The sequence below is a fragment of the Eublepharis macularius genome, chromosome 16, assembly GCF_028583425.1.
Source record: "Eublepharis macularius isolate TG4126 chromosome 16, MPM_Emac_v1.0, whole genome shotgun sequence".
Lineage (NCBI taxonomy): Eukaryota > Metazoa > Chordata > Lepidosauria > Squamata > Eublepharidae > Eublepharis > Eublepharis macularius.
Window position 1 is genome coordinate 40,818,707 of NC_072805.1, and position 21,089 is coordinate 40,839,795.

The 21,089-nt window shown below is 42.9% G+C and overlaps 1 protein-coding gene across 2 annotated transcripts in view; it reads left to right on the top strand.

Annotated features, from left to right (window-relative positions):
* Positions 1-21,089, top strand: part of FTO (FTO alpha-ketoglutarate dependent dioxygenase) — a 293,791-nt gene that overhangs the window by 89,459 nt on the left and 183,243 nt on the right. For both annotated transcript variants that reach the window (XM_055000443.1, XM_055000444.1), the window contains exon 7: positions 10,715-10,834. In XM_055000443.1, coding sequence (XP_054856418.1) covers positions 10,715-10,834 — 120 coding nt within the window. The remainder of the gene's footprint in view (positions 1-10,714; positions 10,835-21,089) is intronic.

Sequence of the window (21,089 nt, forward strand, 5' to 3'; positions counted from 1 at the left end):
GCATAATCTATTTATTTATTTACAAAAATTATATATCCTAATCAGGGCGACCGAGGCAGATAACAATTAAACAGATCATAAAATCCATTAAAACCAAAACAAAAATACATATGTAAATACGCAGAGACAAAACTAAAAACAGAGGGGAGGAAGGAGGGGTCGCTGAGGGAACAGCAGATGGAATGAAAAATTCTTCAAAACAGGGCACAGTATCTTATTCCAGGACACCAAAATACTGGACAACACTTCCAACTACTTGGTCAGACTGCACAGGGAAGCCATTGAAATTCACAAGCATAAGCAAAACTTCAACAGGAAAGAAGAAACCTTAAGAATGAACAGAGCATGGTTTCCAGTTCTGAAAAACACCAGGCTAACAAAACACTCTATACCCGACAATAGCCCTGCAGAGAAGATTAGCACATCAAGCACCAATCCATATGCAAAAGAACCTCCTCAGGATACACTGAAGCCTCCCGCCATTAGCATTCCACACCCTGGGAAACTCTTACAGGATGACTCAGCTCAACCGCACCCCTCCTGAGTAGATATAAATGACCTGCCAACATCTTTTCCACACTGTGACACTGAGAGATCTCTGTCTTTTGGTGCTACACCTCTGAAGATGCCAGCCACAGCTGCTGGCGAAACGTCAGGAACTACAATGCCAAGACCACGGCAATACAGCCCGGAAAACCCACAGTAACCACAATTCTTCATCTGCTGGCATAATTTTGGTGCCACGACCAAGAAGGCTCTCTCTTGGGTTGCACCCATGTGACCTCAGAAGGTGGGGGCTCTTAAAGCAAGACCTCAGAAGATGACTGTAATAGTTGTGTAGATTTACGTGGGAGTAAGCTGATAACAAACATTAGAGTTTCTTTGGGTCCAATATAAATGTAGTCTCTGTGCTATCCCATATATACAAGCTAAAGAGCCATCAAGTTCAGAGAAAACATATAATGGTAATAGGTTTGCTGCCTGGGCTAGGCTTCCCATTGAAGGTGTACTCATTTCCCGGCTCTAAATCTTGGGACCTGGGTATACCACATTGGCAGAGGAACAGTTCAAATGTCGGGCTAGGATCTGGGAGGTCCATGTTCGAATCCCTGCTCCACCATGGAAGCTCACTGGGTGACCTTGGACGAATCCCTCTCTCTGAGCCAGCTGATCTGCATGCGAGGGGGGACGGCGGTGGAGCACCTGTCTCTCAGCTGGGCAGGGAGAAAACCTTCTCCCTGCCCAGCTGAGCGGTGGAGGGGTGGGTGGCTCCGCTGCCACCCCTCTTGCCCACGAGCCAGCTGATCCACAGGGCAGTAGCGGCGGTGGCAGTGGTGCGCCCGCCACTCAGCTGAGTGGTGGGCGGGCTCCTTTGTCTTTCGCCGAGCATTGCAACGGGCCTGTCTGAACTGGCTGGTGCCGCAACAGACTAGGCAGCCCCGCATTGCAGCATGTTGCCAGGCTAGGCTGGGCTACAACGAGCAGAACAGCCCCACATTGCAGCACGCTGCTGGGCCAGCCCACAATGGGCCAGGCTGCACTGCAATGGGCCACCAGGCCAGATAGCTCCATGTGTTAGTGAGCCACCAGGCTGGATTGCCTCGTGCCACAGCAGGCTGTTGAGCCAGGCAGCCCTGTGCCGCAGCGGGCTGGGCAGCCCCACACCACAGTGGGCTGCTGGGCCACGCAGGCCTGTCACAGCAGGCTCCTCGGCAGCAGGCTCCTCAGCAGTGGGAAGGCTTAGTGCCATGACGCTGGGTTTTCCCATTGCTGGCCTGGGTCTTCCTGGGCATCCAAAAGTCCCAAGACAGCGGGGAGCCCCGACACCATGGCACCGGGCCTTCCCACTGCTGCGCTGGGCCTTTCTGGGCCTGAGGAGACTCCGAGGAGGCAGCAGGGAGCAAACCATTTTGCCCCCGCTTGCTTCTTATCTCCACATACTGCGCATGTGCCGCGTACTGTGCATGTGCAGTGTTGTGTATTGGGCTGAGCTAGGTGAAACAAGACCTCTAAGGTAATTGCTATTTTGAATGTAATCACTGTTATGCACTAAGCTTCAGGTTAGCTCAGGGTTCCAAATTCCTGCAGTCTCATTGGTTATTCTATCTGCACATTCATTGGGTACTTTCTGAAGGCAGCAGCCAATCGGTCCTCTCAAATAAAGACCAATCAGTGGCCTGCCTATCTTATACATGGTATATAGTTAATGCAAAGGATGGTATTGTAAAGTGCATGTTCTTATTGGTTGCTAGCTATTCTTGGGGCAGGGTTTCTGTGTATATATTGAGGGCTTCTGTTCAGCTTGTTAGTGAGTGTAGTGTCATCTACTGAGTAGTGTCTGCTGTCGTCTGTCCTGGCTTGCAATAAAGAGCATTGTTTTGGCTGCAGTCACTCTTGGCTGCAATCATTCTGAGCTCCAGGCTCAGTACACAATATGCAGGGATAAAAATGAGTCGTTGGCAACATGATTAGCATTTTATATATTAGAGATGAGCTGGGGCCTGTAAGAACGGGCTTCCTGTCTATGGCCAGGAAGTCCATGCCACATTCTTATTGCAGCAGCAAAGAAAACATTCTCAGAACCTTGAAATGGTAGACAGTCTCTTGACTGCAGAAGCTGTCCTGATAAAAACATTATCACTGATTTTCTGAGCGTGTGCCTCTGTCCCGCATGGCAATAACCCACTTTGTAACTTTTCCTTGACAGGTTGAAAGATTGGCCAGCCCACCTGTAAATTGTATCTGGCCGTTGCAATTCTAGAGTTTGTCTCCCATTGACTTGAGAACTGTAATGTCCTCTAATTGAAGCTTGACTGGGTTTTATGGAGCGCATTAATGGGTAGATTGAAAGCATCATTTTAAAAAAACTTCATAGATTATACGGCTCCTATTCTGTTTTTTAAATCTTAAACTGCTTGGCTGACATAGATATCAGCAAACAGACCAATAAGCTTATTCCAGTAACTATCTGGACAACTCTATCGAGGTCTGGCCGTTTTATTTTTAAAGCTGTGCTGCGCACGGTTGTTACAGAATGAATTAAGTTGCCTCTTCCAAGCAATCAGGTGATTGTTTGGTCACTCGTAATTTACCTTGAAATATGTGATCTGGCAGTGTTGAATGAATGCTGAGCTGTTGATCTGACGGAGCTGTTTCTGGTGCTTGAAAGAGATTTATTCAGCTACTGGATATCTAGAACGGTGCTCCAAGAGAACCGCTCATGGGTAAACTCCATTATCCGAGAAAAGTGTTTGCCAGGCAGAGGACCAAGTGCACGAGGAAAAAAAAACCTGTGACAAAGGAGCCAGTAGGACCTGCTGCACTTTGGCGTTTGGAACATCAAAGTGTGCAAAATGGCGGCTCAAGCAATATGTCACAGGAAAAAATGGTCAAAGTAAGGTCCTCGGGGCGGTAATAATTATTGAGCTTACTCTATTGGTTAGAATGAGGGTCTGCAACCATGCTGAGCCTGTGGGCAGCATGGTTTTTGAGAAAGGGTAGTGGTGCCAACACAAAAATGGCTGTGATGGACGATAGGAGATAGTCACAAAATGGCTGCCATGGGGGGGGCGATCATAGTATGTTGGGAAGTTCCAAGCCAAGCATCTTCTTATGATGGGAGCTCTGCCTCAATGGGAGTTCCCTACAGACTTAAAGGTGGTGCCTCCTCAGGTCTTCTTTAGGCCGTCCTGCTCTGTTGAGGAGGAGGAAAGCCGCAAGTGCCTCTTTGCTTAGGGGAATAGTTACTTTGGGGAAGAAATGAGCTCCAGCAATCAAAAGAGTGAGCTTTGTGGTGCCCGTGGTGCCACACTGGGTATCTACAAACTTGCTTGTAGAACACTCAGGTTTAAATTCTCACTATGGGCCAAGTTACAAGTGACGAATGACACTTAAACGGCAAGTGAACAGACTCACGTGTATTCCTCCCTGTTCATTTGCGCTCCACTTGCACTCCACTTGATCACATAGTGCAAGTGGAGTGCAAATGAACAGGGAGGAATACACGTGAGTCTGTTCACTTGCCGTTCAAATGTCATTCGTCCCTTGTAGCTTGGCCCTGAGTCATGAAATTTAATGTATCTCACAGTGTTGTGAGGATAAAATAGAGAACCATGTATCCTGCCCTGAACTCCTTAGAGGAAAAGTGGAACAGAAATGTAAGAGACAAGTTTCATAACAGCATGAAGGTTTTTTAAAAACGAATTTCACTCTAATATATCTTTGTTTCCTATTGCACAGCATGGGCAGAGAACTCGTTTAAGGACATTAACTAGTAGAACTTTTATTTGAAATGCATTACAGTTAATTGAATAGCCCTAAAATCCATTGAAGTGCATGTTCTTCGTAGTCCTACATTGCCAATTGCTGTTTGTGTTAATGTTCTGGAAAAGTATAAGGGCAAAAGGAATAGAATTGAACGGCAGTGGATTATCTCTCCTTGATAAAACCAAACTATTCAAAAAGACTTCTTACTCAAATGGAGGGCTGTATTGTCGGGATGGGGTCTCACGTGCTTCACCAATGAGTTGGGAGTCATAGACTTCATCACTATTTTTGCCTTATATATTATCTGCTGCTTTAAATATGTACTCCTATGTACAACCATCGCTCCATGCTGTCCTATCATTAACAGATTTGCTCAGATCCTGCAAACTGGAGGGCGTGGCTTCTTTTCTTGAGTCCAGCCATCTCGTTTCGGGCCTTCCGCTTTTTCTAGCATTATTGACTTTTCCAGAGAATCTTGTCTTCTCATGATGTGACCAAAGTACGATAGCTTTAGTCTTGTCATTTTAGCTTCTAAGGGGAATTCAGGCTTGATTTGATCTAGTACCCACTTATTTGTCTTTTTGGCTGTCCATGGTATCCGCAAAACTCTCCTCCAGCACCACATTTCAAATGAATCATTTTTCTTCCTGTCAGCTTTCTTTACCATCCAACTTTCACATCCATACATGGCAATGGGGAATACCATAGTTTGGATTATCTTGATCTTGATCCCCAGAGAGACATCTTTATCTTTAAGGATCTTCTCTAGCTCCCTCACAGCTGCTCTTCCGAGTCTCAATCTCCTTCTGATTGCTTCATTGCAGTCTCCGTTTTGGTTGATGTATTTTAGTGGCGGAGGTGAAATCTCATTCACTGGCAAGTAATTTGGGAGCATTGTTGGCGGGGAGATCCCATTTGTTCCAGAAAATGATTAATAAAAAGGAAACGCCAATCAGGGCTCAGTGTTGGAGACCAGGAAGGAAAATCAAGGCTTACTTCTGGCTGATGGTAAATTTATATCTAGCTCAGCAACAGGTGGGAGGCTCATAGGACATTTCTTAATAAACATGTAAAAATCCCTTTCCACAGAAATCCAGGTGCCAAGGATCCAGAGGAGTTAGCTGTGTTAATCTGTAGTTGCAAAATAGTAGAGTCCAGTAAGACAAACCAACTTTATTGTAGTGTTAGCTTTCAAGAACCACAGCTCTTTGTCAGATGCATCTGATGAAGAGAGCTGTGGTTCTTGAAAGCTTATGCTACAATAAAGTTGGTTGGTCTTAAAGGTGCTACTGGACTTCCAGCTGTTAAGGAGATAGGTTGTACCTTAGACTTTCCCCTAACATGCCAGCTGTCTGTGTGCAGGGACTCTTCCACAGAGAAATATTCCATCTTCTGGGCCCCCGCTGGAAGTCCCAACTCCCAAGCACTTCGGCCCAAATATGAGTTTACTACTTCAAATAAATAAGCTCTGGGCGGGAATGCAGTGTTTCTCTGGATATGTGTGAAAACTGTTGACATCGGAGAAGGACGGACCTGGTTATGAATGGGGGCCCGACTGGCTAACAATGGCTGACCTCTGATTGTCAAAGACTGAACTTTGAGTTGCTGCTCTATCCTTGGACCCATTAATCATTCCCCTCTAGCAAAGACAGATTCAATTGTCTGCGGCTACCTCAGCTTCACACACGCAGCGAAGGTGTTGTGCGGGCGGACTGTTGGGTCACTGCTGAGAAGAGTGTCGGTGTACACAGCCCAAGTAAGGTTGGTGTGTGTGTTCAGCACAACACAGTGAAATGGCAGCACAGCCGGTGGGCCGTCTGGCATTGAAAAGAGGAAAATACAGATTACCTGCCTAGGTGGCATTTAATAACCTGAGTGCCTTTAAATAATTGACAGGACTCCGGCTCCCCAAATGTCAGACGGTGGCACTGGCCTTCCCCCCCAAGTCTTATTGACTGTAGCTCTCAAAGTTCACCTCTCATAATAGCTTAAAGGGCGAACGGAGCCAGGTTGATACGACGGTGAGGTAAATCAGCGCAGCCAACAGAGGAAGATCAAGACAAAAAAGTGTGCAGCGGTGCGTTGCTCGGCTTTTGACAATGTGCTCTGGGGTGATACAATTCTGCTAACTGCTGTGGTCCAGTCTGGTTTTGCTATACAGTATTTCTCCATTGAAATAACAGCATCAGCACAAACTTTTTTTTAAAAAAAGCCCTTTGTTTGTATTCCGGGCGCAATGTGTGAATTTTTTAGATCAATACTAACTGGGGACTCACGATAAATCATGCAGACGGGGGTGGGTGGGGGAATACCCATTTGGAAATATTATCCCAGGCTGCCAAATGTTGCCTTCCAGGCTTCTCTGAACTCTCGAAGGTTTGAACAGGTGAATTTTCTCTTCTTTCCTTTTTTTCAACATGCCTAGAGATCCCCCTTCCCAAGCATGTAAAGATCCCAGCCTTGTCAGTGAGTGGCTTGGTTTTCATAGCTTTAATTATTTGCCAATTTACTATTAGGTAAAAGGGTAAAGGTAGTCCCCTGTGCAAGCACCGAGTCATTACTGACCCATGGGGGACGTTGCACCATGACGTTTTCTTGGCAGACTTTTTATGGGGTAGTTTGCCATTGCCTTCCCCAGTCATCTACGCTTTACCCCCAGGAAACTGGGTACTCATTTTACCAACCTCAGAAGGATGGGAGGCTGAGTCAACCTTGAGCTGGCTATCTGAACCCAGCTTCTGCCAGGTTCGAACTCAGGTCATCATCAGAGCTTGGACTGCAGTACTGCAGTTTACCACTCCGTGCCATGGGGCTCTTTTTTAAGTAGCACCCATAAGACTAGCAATATCTATTTATGATAAGGTACGAGCTTTCATGAGTCACAGCTCATTTCTTCAGCTACAGCTAGAATGTGAGTCCATCTGTCCTTGTATCTCAGAGAGTGAAGTGATTGCAAATGCAGAATGACAATAGCCAGTGAGTGACAATAGCAGGCATGATTGGATAGGGTGAGGTATGCAGAGGGGTGGTAGGTGTGGAGAAATCAGCATTGGTAATGAGACAAGAAGCCTAGGTCTCTATTCAGTCCAGGTGGACGCATTGTCTTGAACTTCATCATCCATTGCAATTCAGCAGTCTCTTTCTAATCTCCCTTTGAAATTCCTCTGCAGGAGAACTGCTACTTTTAGGTCAGCAAGTGAATGTCCAGGAAGGTTAAAATGCCCCCCCCCACACACTGGTTTTTGAATGTTGTGCTTTCTAATGCCAGACATATGTCCATTAATTCTTTGTCGAAGACACTGACCAGTTTGTCCAGTGTAGAGGGTAGAAGGGCATTGCTCACACGTGATAGCATAAATCACATTAGAGGATGATCAGGTGTATGAACCTGAGATAGTATGGCTGATGTTGTTGGGTCTGCTGATAGTGTTGCTAGGATCTATATAAGAGCAAAGTTGGCATCTTGGTTTGTTGCAGGACTTGGTACCAGAGTCCATGTTAAGTAGTTTATCATTGCGGGTGAGTAGTTGTTTTAGGTTAGCAGTCTGTCTGATAATGAAGCTCAAGACAATGCATCCACCTGGATTGAATGGAGACCTAGACTTCCTGTCTCATTACCAATGCTGATTTCTCCACACCCACTACCCCTCTGCATACCCCACCCTATCCCATCTGTTGTCATTCACCAGCTATTATCATTCAGCTTCTGCAATCACTCCACTCTCCAAGATATAAGGACAGATGGACTCACATTCCAGCTGTATCTGAAAAAGTGAGCTGTGACTCATGAAAGCTCATACCCTACCACAAATGTTGTTAGTCTCTTGCTCTGTTGGACTCTTGCTCTTTTCTTCTGCTACCGACAGACTTAACATCGCTATCCATCTTGATCTTCCTCCAACTAAAAAAGACTTGCTTCAACAAAGAGAGGCTTTTCTCTATCGGCGGAAGCCTTTCTCCATTTAAAAAAAAGCTGTTCTTTGCTGGAGGAAGACTAAATAGAAGAGAGTCATAGGCTCAAACTCCTAGTAAAGAGTTCAATATAAAACTCTGGTTTATAGCACCCCAACCACTTCTCTGTGTTTGATTTTTTGAGGGGGGAGATTAAAAAATAAATCCCAAAGTAGACATCCTTATATGTGGCTAATACCACACGGTTAATAAACTTTGTTTGAACTCTGTTAGAGGAGAACATGTGTTATTAAGCCGATATGCTAAGAGAAGTTAAACTATTCATGTAACCTTCCTTTCAAAACATGGAAGATTTACCTCTGTTAACTGGGATCCGTTAATCCTGCCAATATGTTTTACCAACAGGGGTTGCCTTTAATTTTTTTTTTTTGAATCTATAGCCCTTTCTGTTCAAACAACGTCTATTGAAAGCAGTTACACACATCAAACGGGCATTTAACGACTGTCAACTAAAATCACTTTCAGACTTTTTTGTCTGCTGCATTTAGCCTGGGGGAGGAGGAAGCCGGGAGGGGAGGGAAGTGAGAATATTCTCAGGTGAGAACTTAATCAGGGTGCGGCTTTTTTGTTTTTTGGTCACTGTTGTTCTGTCTACAGGTGTCCCTTTGTCTCCGGCGTTGCAGTTAAATCAAGGTATACAGAACAACAGTCTTTGTAGCACACGTTACAATTGGAACGGGATTCGTACTTGTATGTAAAATTCGAGCGCTGCCAATGAAATAAGTAGCCAGTTCCGGTGGAACAAAACTGCAGGTCTTTTGAAATAAGGAGAGGAGGGGAGGGGAGAAGGGAGTTCGAAGTGTTGGGATGAGGACTAAAGGAGTATTGCGAAAGAATCTGTGCTCGAAGATTAAGTAGCAAGCTGTGAAGCTGCACGAATGTTCTTTGGCGACAGTCGCAGCATCCCCAAATGGGTTTGGCGACTTGGCCCATCGTTCTTTGCTCAAACTCCCCCGCAAGCTGACTGCTTGGGTTGGCACAGTGCATAGGGCACCATGGCAGCTCAGGTGTCCACTCCCTCTCGGCCGTCAAAGGGATAAGAGGCAGTCTACTGATGGCTGGATGCAATAATAGTTCAGATTGGACCAGCAGCAGCATGGGATGAATCACCAGGTGTGCTTTGTTCGGAATGACCTTTAAGTGGAGCTGGGTGGTGTCGAACATTGGATGAGAATAAGCCAAGGATTAATACATCAATAGAAGCCTCCTGCTTTACTTATTTCCACGTGACAGTGACTGAGTGAAAGCGGGTAACAAGTATAAAGACTGAGTTATGCTGTGTGGTCAGCAAACTCATGTTGGACTGTACCACATTAGGTGGGGGATCTGAAGAGGAAAAGCTCTTGACAGGTACAAAACTACCATGTCCAAGATCGAGCCAAGCCTAAGGCATGCTAGTTTTTTTATGTGTATAGAGAATATGAGAGAGCATTCACATCTAGGGTCTCCCACCTGCTTTCTGAAGTGGTACGAGCCCATCAGTAGATACCGTGTAATGACTTTGTTCAGAACGTGCCAGATCAGATCAAAGGTCTGGGTTGCTCAATAATTCAGTTCCTAAACACAAATCAAGGAGAAGCAAGACAACAACAGTGACCTCCCTGTTTGCTCCCAGCAGCTGTCTATCAGGTACTCTGTGTCTGAATACAGAGGCTCCATTTCCAGCAGTCAGATCTAGTGCTGGTCCTCTGCTAATTTTCATTCATTCATTCATTCATTCATTCATTCATTCATTCATTCATTCATTCATTCATTCATTCATTCATTCATTCATTCATTCATTCATTTTTAATTTATATTCTGCCTTTCTCACTGAGTCTCAAGGCAGATTACACAGTATGAGATTAGTACAATCAGTACCAAGTACATTTCAATATAGTATCAAGGACATTTCCATAAACAATGCCATATGGTAAATAGATACAAGTTTAAAAGACATAATATTAGCAAGAATCCAATACAGAGTAGACAAAATACTGGAACAGAACATAATCAATTCTCGAACTGACATTAGACAACATGGAGCACAAGTGGTACATAGGAATACATATTTAAAGCAACATATTAATATGTAAGGCAATATAGTGATGAAATCTACAGTCCCTAACTCATTAGCAAAGCTTCTGAGACCCCATCCCTCCAATGCAGCCCTCCCATTTGAGTAAAAAGCCCTTTTGAATAGTTCAGTTTTGCATCGTTTGCGGAAAGCTATCTGGCCCGCTGGTTAATTCTGCATTTTGCATTGTTGAACTTACTCTAGAGTGATTCTAATTACTGTTTTGACAGACGGTGGATATTATTTCTTTGCTTGCTTTCTAGATGTGGGATTGAGTTTTAGAGGGCCTGAGGGCATCTAGTAGCTAAGAAGAGATTTGAACCCCTGGATCCTGAGCCCTCCAGTTCTCTTCCCCTTCTCTTGGCTGCTAGACTCTCCATCTGAATATTTTCCCTGGTCTTTTTCTTTGTATTTTCATAGGTTGAGTTTGAATGGCTGCGGCAATTCTGGTTCCAAGGTAAACGTTATAGAAAGTGCACCGATTGGTGGCACAAGCAAATGGATACTCTGGAAGAATTTTGGAGAAAAATGGAGTTCGTGGTAAGTACCAATAACCGAGAAGACACCTTTGACAGTACATTTTCTGGGTGTCGTCATGCAGCGCTGTAGAATTTTACTTATACCATTTGCGGTTCCTGTTTTAACGAGGTGAGCAGCATGTTGGATAATAGAGCAAATGTTGTGGTAGTTCATAGCCCTCATTTAAAACATATTTGGGGCTCAGTTAATGCAGGTTAACTCATTAGAGGCTCTGAGAACTACAAAGGACGGTGCTCGTTGCAACTCTGCATTCTGTGTCTCAGGGCCAAGCTACACATGACGAATGACACTTGAACGGCAAGTGGATTGAGTGGAGGGCAAGTGAACAGGGAGAAATTCACTTGCCGTTCAAGTGTCATTCGTCACTTGTAGCTTGGCCCTCAGTGTTTGAATATGCCCCCTCCCCTTGGCCATTTATCTCTGCTTTTGAACTCTGTTGCATCACCTATTTTTGTTTCTGGTGTTACCCATTCATTTCCTTCCGCTATTGATGGAGGAGAGGAGAATTATATAAGCTGATTTAGGTCTCCTCTGGGGAGAAAGGTAAGATATAATTGAATATATAAATAATTTTTCATGCAGTAGTTGCAAGAATACTGTTAATAATAGAATATTAAATAATCAAATGATCATTTAAATAATTATTGAATAATTAAGTATTAAATAATTAAAACCGGTTTAATGGGATACATTCAGCCTGGGGAAATGGGAAAATGAATAGCGGCAAGATCAATTCAGCCAAGGGAGAAGGAAAAAGTAAGTGGGAAGTTGTGTTTTGGAATAGTGGAGCTATGACTTCCGGTTGTCCTAGTCTCTTGACTTAAATTCCGGCACAAAATAATGCCTAGGCTGGAAGGTTACAGTATTGTCTCCTCTTCCCTTTCGACTCTTCTGTCGTGATCTTCCCTCATGTAACTGTGGTGCTTTGCAAGGCCAAAGCAAGATTGTTTCCTTGTTACTTTATCTCTGCGAAGTGTCGAGAACACGGAAAGCCTGCATACCCCAGGGATTCTCTGGGGCTAGGTTGTCTGCAATTGGTGTGACGTCTCCATGTGTCTCTAATTAGAAACACGGTGCCGTTGGTGTATCTCCTTTCAGCGGGGCTTGGGATGATATTTATCAGTAAGCTTGGAAAGCGTGTGTTTTTAGGGATGGGGGCGGGGGGGGCGGGGAGCAAGACAGAAGCTGCTTCCAATTTAAATCTTCAGGAATGACTTTAATGTTTATGACTTCTAACACATTAATCACAATTAATTTCAGCTATGGAGGAAGACAGAGGAAAATATTAATTGGTAATGTCTGTTGTTTTGGTTGGTCTCTTTGGGCCCTTATTATAGCTGGGCTTCAGCATGCCTATTTTCAAGTTGGCTGCTTTTGCTTCTTACCTGACCTGCGTCCCAAAAGCTCCTTTTCAAAAAAAGACTGTCTGACAGCAGGGGGCAATGTTGAGCTGCAGTTTTCCCTGTTAGGTTTTCGGCAACCTCCACTCTTCGAAAAATGTAATACTTCTAAACCTGACTGTCTAAGTATCGAAAAATGTACCCCTGTTTCTTCAAGTTAACCATAATCTCTAAGATTCCATAATACAGGAAATCAATTGCGGGTTAACAAATTCAACAGCAATTTAACATAAAAAGCCCAATGTGTTGGGGTAGATCTGGTTTCTGTAGAATTTTCTGCTTAAAAAAAATTCTCCTTATGTTTAGTGCATTTGTTTAATATAAAAAGATGGAACAGTTTTTTTAAAGTGGACATTAAACAAAAGCAGTAATTTGGCTCCTTTGCACTGCCTTTATTCTAGGTTCTTCCTTTCATAGAAAGAATGAAAGCTCCCATTAAGAGAAAGTGTGTGTATCTTAATTTGAGCTTGAAGAGCTGTGTTTGACATATATGTATATTTGGCTGTTTTTCTCCATTTCCCTGTATTTTTAAAATATATCTGTAAATTAATTGTTGAGAGTTATTTCATTTATAATGCATCTCGTTCTCTGAACATTGCAACAATCGCATTTCGCAAAAGTGGACCTCCGTGTACCCATACCTCTCAGATGTCTTAATTTTTTTTTTCATATTACAGTAAATGTGATAGATCTCTCCGTCTTTTTTTTTTATCCTAATGTTTATTCTTGGCATTTCTTTCCCTAAGGACGATTTTCCCTCCCAGCTCGCTCTTGTGATGTAAATGTTAAACCTTTCATTTGAATGACATTCTGATAAAACCTCAACACCCCCTCCCCCCATTATTACTTCATGAATTTGTGAACAGTTAAAGGTAAAGCATTTTAAACTAAGGACCATCCTTCATTTTCTGTCTCCTTCCCATTCCCCCCACCTCTTTTAAAAAATGAAAGCTATTCAAATATTTTCTTTTTTAAAAAAAAATTAGTCACCCAAGATTAGCGTCTTATCATGCTTAGCATCAAGATAAGTTCTTGGGTGAATTCAAAGGCAGAGTTACCATTTGAAAAGGGTTGTACAAGCTTTGCTTTCTGGGTAGACTGCTTTCTGAAAAGCTGAAATCTCATGTGATGCCAAGTGAGTCTTGCTGAAGCTGTTTCGAGATTCAGCGGAGAGACAATTTGTCTCCCAGGGTCTAGTATCATGCAAAAACCTCACAAAACTGACATTTATTTTACCTATAAAAATGTTTAATGTTGCCTCAAGATGGGGGGGGGGAGGTTAGAGAGAGGGGAATGATTTTTTTTTAAAAGAGAGCAAGGAGAAGCTGACTGATTTATTTCCTTTTTATTTTGAACTAAAAAGGCTATTTCTCTTTCAAACTGTGAATAAAATATTTGGTTTTGAATCACTAATTCCTAAAGCTTTTTTAAAAAATGTAAATCGTGCTATAAAGTTGTATCGTAACAATAACAATAACAACAACAATAAACCAATTTAGTGAAAGAACCGTGTATTTAGAGTACAGATGGCCTTGGTGGCCATCGTTTACTTCTGTACGTAAAGAATCGTTATTAAAATGTATCAGCTTCCATGAGGGCCAGAAATCTCAACAAATTTTCATTATGCTAGGTAGGTTAAGCTCCAATTAATCCCATCCTTTTGTAGAAGAATCTGCTGTGGGGAGGATGGCCCGAATAATACAAACCTAGAAAATGACTGGACTGAACGACAGACCTTGACAGACATTGAAGTGTTTTGCTTAACTTCCGAAAATTCGTCAGAGCGAATGAAACAAAATTTCGACATTGAGACGTTCTTTATTAGTACAACAGGTTCATTTCAAGCTGTTCACTTTTGGCTGAACCATGCACGTGTCAAAAGCTCTTCAATTTATTACTCGACAGACTTCTTCCACCTGATTTAATGGATTGTGGCCTTTTTCGGTACTTCTGTCATAATAGCCTTTCAGGTGTGAACTGACATGGCAGTATTGCTTCACCTTGTGTGGGAGAGTAAATGATTATGTGTATGCATTATCCTTACTTTTTACATGTTCACCCCTCTGGACGGGGCCTTTTTCCTTCACCCCCATCTCCTCTGCCAAGAAATTGACGAGGTTTGTTGATTTCATCACTGCCTTCCCTTGTCTTTTAGGACAGTCTTGGGACCTCTGCAAATATTGGTATGCATGCATATGCCCTTGAAGGTGCCAGGTGATGATGAATGGATGTTCCGGACTTTTGAATGGATGTTCCGAACTTTGAATGCCTTTGGGAGGGTTTGATTGCCTATCAAATTAAACAAATGGAGAGAAGAGGACAAGATGAAAGCTATGGCATGGGCCTAACATGGACGGTGTTGTTCAAATCTAAAAAACAAAGTTCCAAGACAGAGGCATCATATTTCCTAGGACTAGGCAAGAGGGGATCCGATTCTAGTGAAAGCTTTTAAACTGTGTCGCTCTCTTTCACATATGCACCTCAACAGGTAGAACAAGGTTCAAAAGGGGTTGTGAGGAATCAAGAATGTCAGTGGCTGGAAACAGACCATACCTCAGTGTTTCAGGATGCCACTGAAAGTAAGTGCTCATAGAATGAATAATAATAATAAGATTCGATTTATATACCACCCTTCAGGACAACTTAATGCTCACTCAGAGCAGTTTACAAAGTATGTTATTATTATCCCCACAACAATCACCTTGTGAGGGGCTGAGAGAGCTCTGGAAAACTGTGACTAGCCCAAGGTCACCCAGCTGGCTTCAAGTAAAGGAGTGGGGAATCAAACCCAGCTCTTCAGATTAGAGTCCTGTGTTCTTAACCACTACACCAAGCTGGCTCCCCCCTCCCTCTTCCTTAATTTTAAGGACTGCAGTCTAGCTATAAAGGTTTTGTTTGTTTCTTTGGCTTTCGTTTCTTCTTTATTCCAAGTGCTAGTTTTTATTTCCTAGCTGCTGTTGCTGTGTTTTAAGATATGTCAGCGCTTCTGTGCTGATATTTGGCTTTGATTTCAGCAAGGCAAGAGCCAATCTTTATTAAAGCTTACAAACCTTGGAGCAACTTCCTACTCAAAAGTATATTTCTTCAATGGTTGAGAAAGAGGGTAAATATGGATGTTGAATTGCCATTTATGCTGAAGTTCCATTGACCAACAACAACAACAACAACAGCAACCATAGCAACAGGCATATCATACACATTCATAAGAGAACTTATAGAAGAAGAGATTTTCCCCTGTTGCTTTTTAACAGATAGTTTTTAAAGAGAGGCCTTCCTATTAGGTAGATTTAGAGCATCCACAAATAAATCAAATGATCAGTTAATGCATGTAGTTCTTTGTTTGCATAAAATCATATATTGTTAGACATTAATTTGACAGTTAAACAGCAGCAAGGTATTCAGATTTATGCTCCCAAATCTTACCTCTCTATATTTCGTGTTTACTGGAATTTCTATTGTCCGTTTTGTGGATAATGAAGACTGAATATCTTTAATCTTAAAACGGAGAGAAGTTGCATCCACACATTGGTGGGCGTTGTGCTATTGTTTCACTATAGCATTAGTTTGCAACTGGATTTTCCTGTGTAGACATGCCAGTCCAGTTGTGACTGATTCCTAGAGAGCCACAGTAGTGTAATATCCACTGTTGTCTAGATGCTGCCTAAGAAGCTGAGTTCTGCAGTCCCTCGACACATTTACTTGGGAGTTAGAGTTGATTTGTATGCAATTTATTGTCCAGTAAAGAAGCTGAATTCTAAATGTTCACTAAGATGGCCAAGTTTCTAGAAGGTCCAGGTTTCTTTCTTTTAACAGAATATCTTTATCTTCTTATTCCTCAGTCTGAATGGCAAAACATATAGTTAAAATTTAAGGATCTTTTTGTACGCAGTATTTTTTTAAAAAATGGACTTTAATTGAGAAGTTAAACTCAAGGTGTAACATTGTTTTCTTCCTTCCTTCACTGGCAGCCCAAATCGAAACACATTACACGCAAATGAGCCCGACTGATTTCCATTGGGGGTTTATTACCCAAATAAATACATTAGGCAATGACTTTGCCAATCTCCATAAACGCAGGAGAAAATTCGGCACTCCACGGTTCCTGAATTACTATCATTTTTTAATAAGCTCATTCCTTTCCACATCTTCCTCATATAGATATATTTACAATTCCAAGAGAATTCAGAGCTAAGCTTCCAAAACAAAATGTGTGCTCAAAGCACAAAGGGCCATGTTTATGATTCTCTTTGAAGTAGGTTTTTTTTTTTTTTGCAATAGGATAAGGAAAATTTTAGAAACTGCCTGATAGTGTTCAGGGTAAATACTTAAACCCCTTTAGAGAATTTCACACACAGATACTGTGCAGTAGAAAAAAGGATACTTATGTTCCTTAAACCTTCTACAGCCTACAGCTTTGTACTTAAAGACAGAGGTGTTGAATAGAATTCTACCGAGGATACATCCAGTGACAATATCTACAGGAACATCAGAGGAAGGCAGCGGATAGCACTTTTTTTTTTTTTAACCCTTCTGTGAACAAGTGGAGTTTCATGTCGGCAAAGTACTGATTCTCAAGTTGGAATTGATCAGGAGGGCATATTTTCCCCCTACCCAGTCTCACACTGGAGTGAAACATTGTAAAACTTTCACTGATGTCTGGTGAATACAGATTAGGGGTGTGTGGTTCAGGTTCATGATACAGCAAAAATAGCTGGATTGTGCTTGGCATAATCTGGCTATGCCGGTTCACATAGAAGAACCCGGGGTCCGATTCTGCTAGGCTGGATTATTCAGCCGCAGGAGCGAGTGAAAGGGCAGTGGCGGCACAAATGGAGCCAGATTGAGCTCCATGCCGTGCAGGAGAGTTGCGCGAGGCTGATGGGGTGGGGGAGTAGACGGCAGGCAGAGTGGATTTCCAACCCTTTCTGCCCCTTTAACCCTGCCTGAACTCCAAAAGAGCCCTTCAAGCTTCCGCTGCTGGCTGCCTTTAAAACCCCATGGCTCCACAGGCCTCCTGCACCTCGCTTCAGTAAAGGAATTCTCTGTAGGGATTCTGTAGTGTGACATTTATTTATTTATTTATTTATTTATTTATTTATTTATTTATTTATTTATTTATTTATTTATTTATTTATTTATTTATTTATTTGTAGTCCGCCTTTCTCACTGAGACTCGGCGGATTGCACAACAGGAAATTAGTACAGTCAATTTCAAGGACATTTCCATAAACAATGCCATAGGGAAAATAAACACAATTTTACAAAGACATGGCATTAGTAAGAATCCAATACAGAGTTGAAGAAATGCTGAAACAGAACATAAGCAATTCTAGGGCTGACATTAGACCACATGAAGCACAGGTAACTCATAGGAGCACATATTTTTGACAACTGGTAGTATGTAAGGCAACTTAGTAGTGAATTCTATGGTCCTTAAGTCATTAGCGACGCATCTGAGATCCTCTCCTTACAGTACAAAAGCCTTTTTGAATAATTTGGTTTTGCATCATTTGCAGAAAGCTAGGAGAGTGGGAGCTCTCTTGACCTCCTCAGGCAGGCCCTTCCACAGGGTAGGGGCCACCACAGAGAAAGCCCGTGTACGGGCTGCTGTTGGTTCCCTTGATTCTTTTTGGTTTGATACTTTTTGGGGCTCTTGTTGCGTGGAGAGTGGGACTTGTATTTGGAAGGGACTAACGTTTGGCCAGGGGTTGCCTAAGCCAAAAGTTTCCCTTTGCATGGAAAGCCTTGGAAATGTTCCCCCTTGTAGCAAACAATGGAGAGTGGCCAGGGGCACCTTGTTCAGGGGCCCATAGAACTGAACCCGGGGTCCAGTCTTTCTGAAACCTGGGGGATCTTTAGTGGACATTCAGAAGCAGGCAACCCACAAATTTTGTGGAATTGCTTGAAAAATGCACCCCCCCTCCCAGTACCCAGGAATGTTCTTTCCATAGGGAACAATGGCTGGGTAAAGTTGGGATTCTCTAACTGGATTAGAAAATCTGACCAAATTTCAGGGATACCGAATATTTTTGATATCCCTGGATCTGGATCAATCTTTCCCTCCCCCCTCATTTTTTGGTTCAACCCATAATACAGATGACTGGACAGCAGTGGTAATCCAGCACAGCATATGCGTAATCACGTCATGGTTGGTTTGCCCATATTGTCCTGTAAAGGAATGGCAAAATGTGCTTGGCTTACCTGTGTAGAACAATATAGTAATTTTCCACTTGAGAACTGATGCTGGATTTGCACATATTTTTTTCAGAAAAACTAAGATGTATTTGAGCTACTCAAGATGGCGCAAGCAGATTTTAGGTAGAAGATCAGGGTTGAATCCAGACTAAATTGCCAATTTCTACAAATTTCCCCTTCCCACTGCAGACCCCCTTTGTGCCATTCCTTGGGGCTCCCTATCTCTCAGGATTTTATCAAGATCAGTGGAAAGGGGGGGGGGGTGCAGGCATGTTCTCTTCTGCCGAGGGAAAACTTAATTTGGATCCAACCCGTGAGCTAAGTATAGCACATCCAACAGTGCGTATCCTTGTGCTATGACAACCAGTGTAGTACAATGGTTTAAGTGCCAGATCAGAAGACCTGGGCTCGAATCCTGACTGTGCCATGCAGAATAGGATGTTAGAATCAAACTGGGAATGGAGGCCATGTAAATAAGCCTCAGCAGATGAAAAAATGTGATAAGTGGTAACAGTTAGCATGCAATGCTAACACAAAGGTTGGATCTGTACCTTTTTGACTATTGCACTGATATAATTATTCATCTCCTGGATATTCTTGTCCACATTATCCTACCTAATAGTCAGCTGAAGAATAATTTGAGGATCCAAGCTTGCTCAGGTTATTCAGTGGAGTTTACTCCCAGGAAGGTCAGATTGCACTGTTAAAGGGCTTTGAGTATACCTGCAGTAGCTTTGAGTATACTTGCATGCAAAATATGCCTGCAAGCACAATTAGATAGTTGCTTGGATTGTCTACTGCTTTTTACTAGGAAGCATCTCTGTTGTTCACCATCAAAGCCCACCAAGAAGCTGCCAACTCTACTCATCAGGAGAGCATCTAATTTAAGATGCTAAGCTTTACACGCACGCTCGCGTGCTCGCTTACTCATTCTTTGGAGGAGATGCATTTGCTTTCTGATCTTTAATCGAAGATAAGCTTCGTGCTAGAAAAGCAACATTCTTCGAAAACTATCAACTTCGACAAAATTACAGGCATTTTCTCTTCACTTGTGGGATAGACCAGTTAATATTACTGCTGGCCCCTTTGGTTAATCCCTTCCCTTTGGTTAATCCATCAAACCATACGTTTAGGTCATGATGCCTGGGATTTGTTGCCACAGATTGTAAAAGGAAACATCAGTGTGCTCTTGAGATGATGTCAGAGTCCATACTTTGTCAGAGTAAGAATCATAGAATCTGAGCTGGGAGGGACCTCCAGGCTCATCTAGTCCAACCCCCTGCACAATGCAGGAAATTCACAACTCACCCCCCAACCCCCCAGTGACCCTTGCTCCATGCCCAGAAGATGGCAAAACATCGTCAGGATCATCAGCCAAACTGGCCTGGGGAAAATTGCTTCCTGACCCCAACGTGGCAATTGGCCTTACCCTGAGCATGTAAGAAGGGGCCATGAGAACTAAGCCCTGATGTAACCCTTCCTGCCCTCCCTCTCATGATCTGCCAAGTTCACAAAATCAGCATTGCTGTCAGATGGCCATCTAGCCTCTGCTTTAAAACCTCCAAAGAAGGAGAGCCCCCCACCTCCTGAGGAAGCCTGTTCCACTGAGGGACCGCTCTAACTGTCAAGAAGTTCTTCCTAATATTTAGCCAAAAACGTTTTTGATTTAATTTCTGATCTGACCTTCTGGGGCAACTGAAAACAACTCCGCACCATCCTCTATATGACAGCCCTTCAAGTCACCTCTTAGTCATCTCCTCTCCAGGCTAAACATACCGAGCGCCTCCAGACTTTCCTCACGGGACTTGACCTCCAGACCCTTTACCATCTTCATTGCCCTCCTCTGGACACAAAAGAGCCCGTGCTATTGAGGAGACCGACTCTACATGGACCTCCCTGTTGGAAGGACTGGAGAGTAATGAATGTATCCAATGGGATGGCTTATTTCCCCCCCACCCCCATCTTTCTAGCATTATGTAGATTACTAATCTACAGATACAAATTTTATCCCACAATATTCCTCAGTTTTTCATTTGGGTGCTTTCCTATTGAATGTCTCCAAGGCTAGACTTTTTGGGGGAGGGAGTCCCCTCATTTGAGATTGTCATGATCTGTAGATCTATGCTCTGTGCATTTCTGTACACATCTTTTCTCAAGCTGTTCAGCACTGAGTTTTTTAAAAAAATGATGTGTATGATGCGGCGAAGTTGGTCAGAGTGAGAATATAAACAGAAACATCCATCCGCATATGTACGACCCCAATTGCTCAAGTTATGAACTTCCAAAAATGTAGTCCTGTTGTATTTTGAAAATTAATCCCATTGGGAGACTGCAGAAGTTAACGCTGCTTTCAGTTCTGGTGATTTAAAATGAACAGAGCACCCCAGCGATGTGAATTTTTGCATCAAATTGTACCTGCCATTAGAGCGCGGTTGTTTATCTAGCCTTTTATTTCTTTGATACTGCAACTTGTTTATAAATGAATCCTGCCTTTGGCTGATACACAGAAAACTGAGCTCACGGCTTCAGTAATTCTAATAAGTGATAAAGATGTGCTCTGTTTTGTATATTGTAGGAAGTGGTAGGAGGCTATACTTAAAAGGAAAGTAACTTCTGAATCGGCTTGCATTAAAGGGCTGCTACTGCAGGAAGCAGGCTAA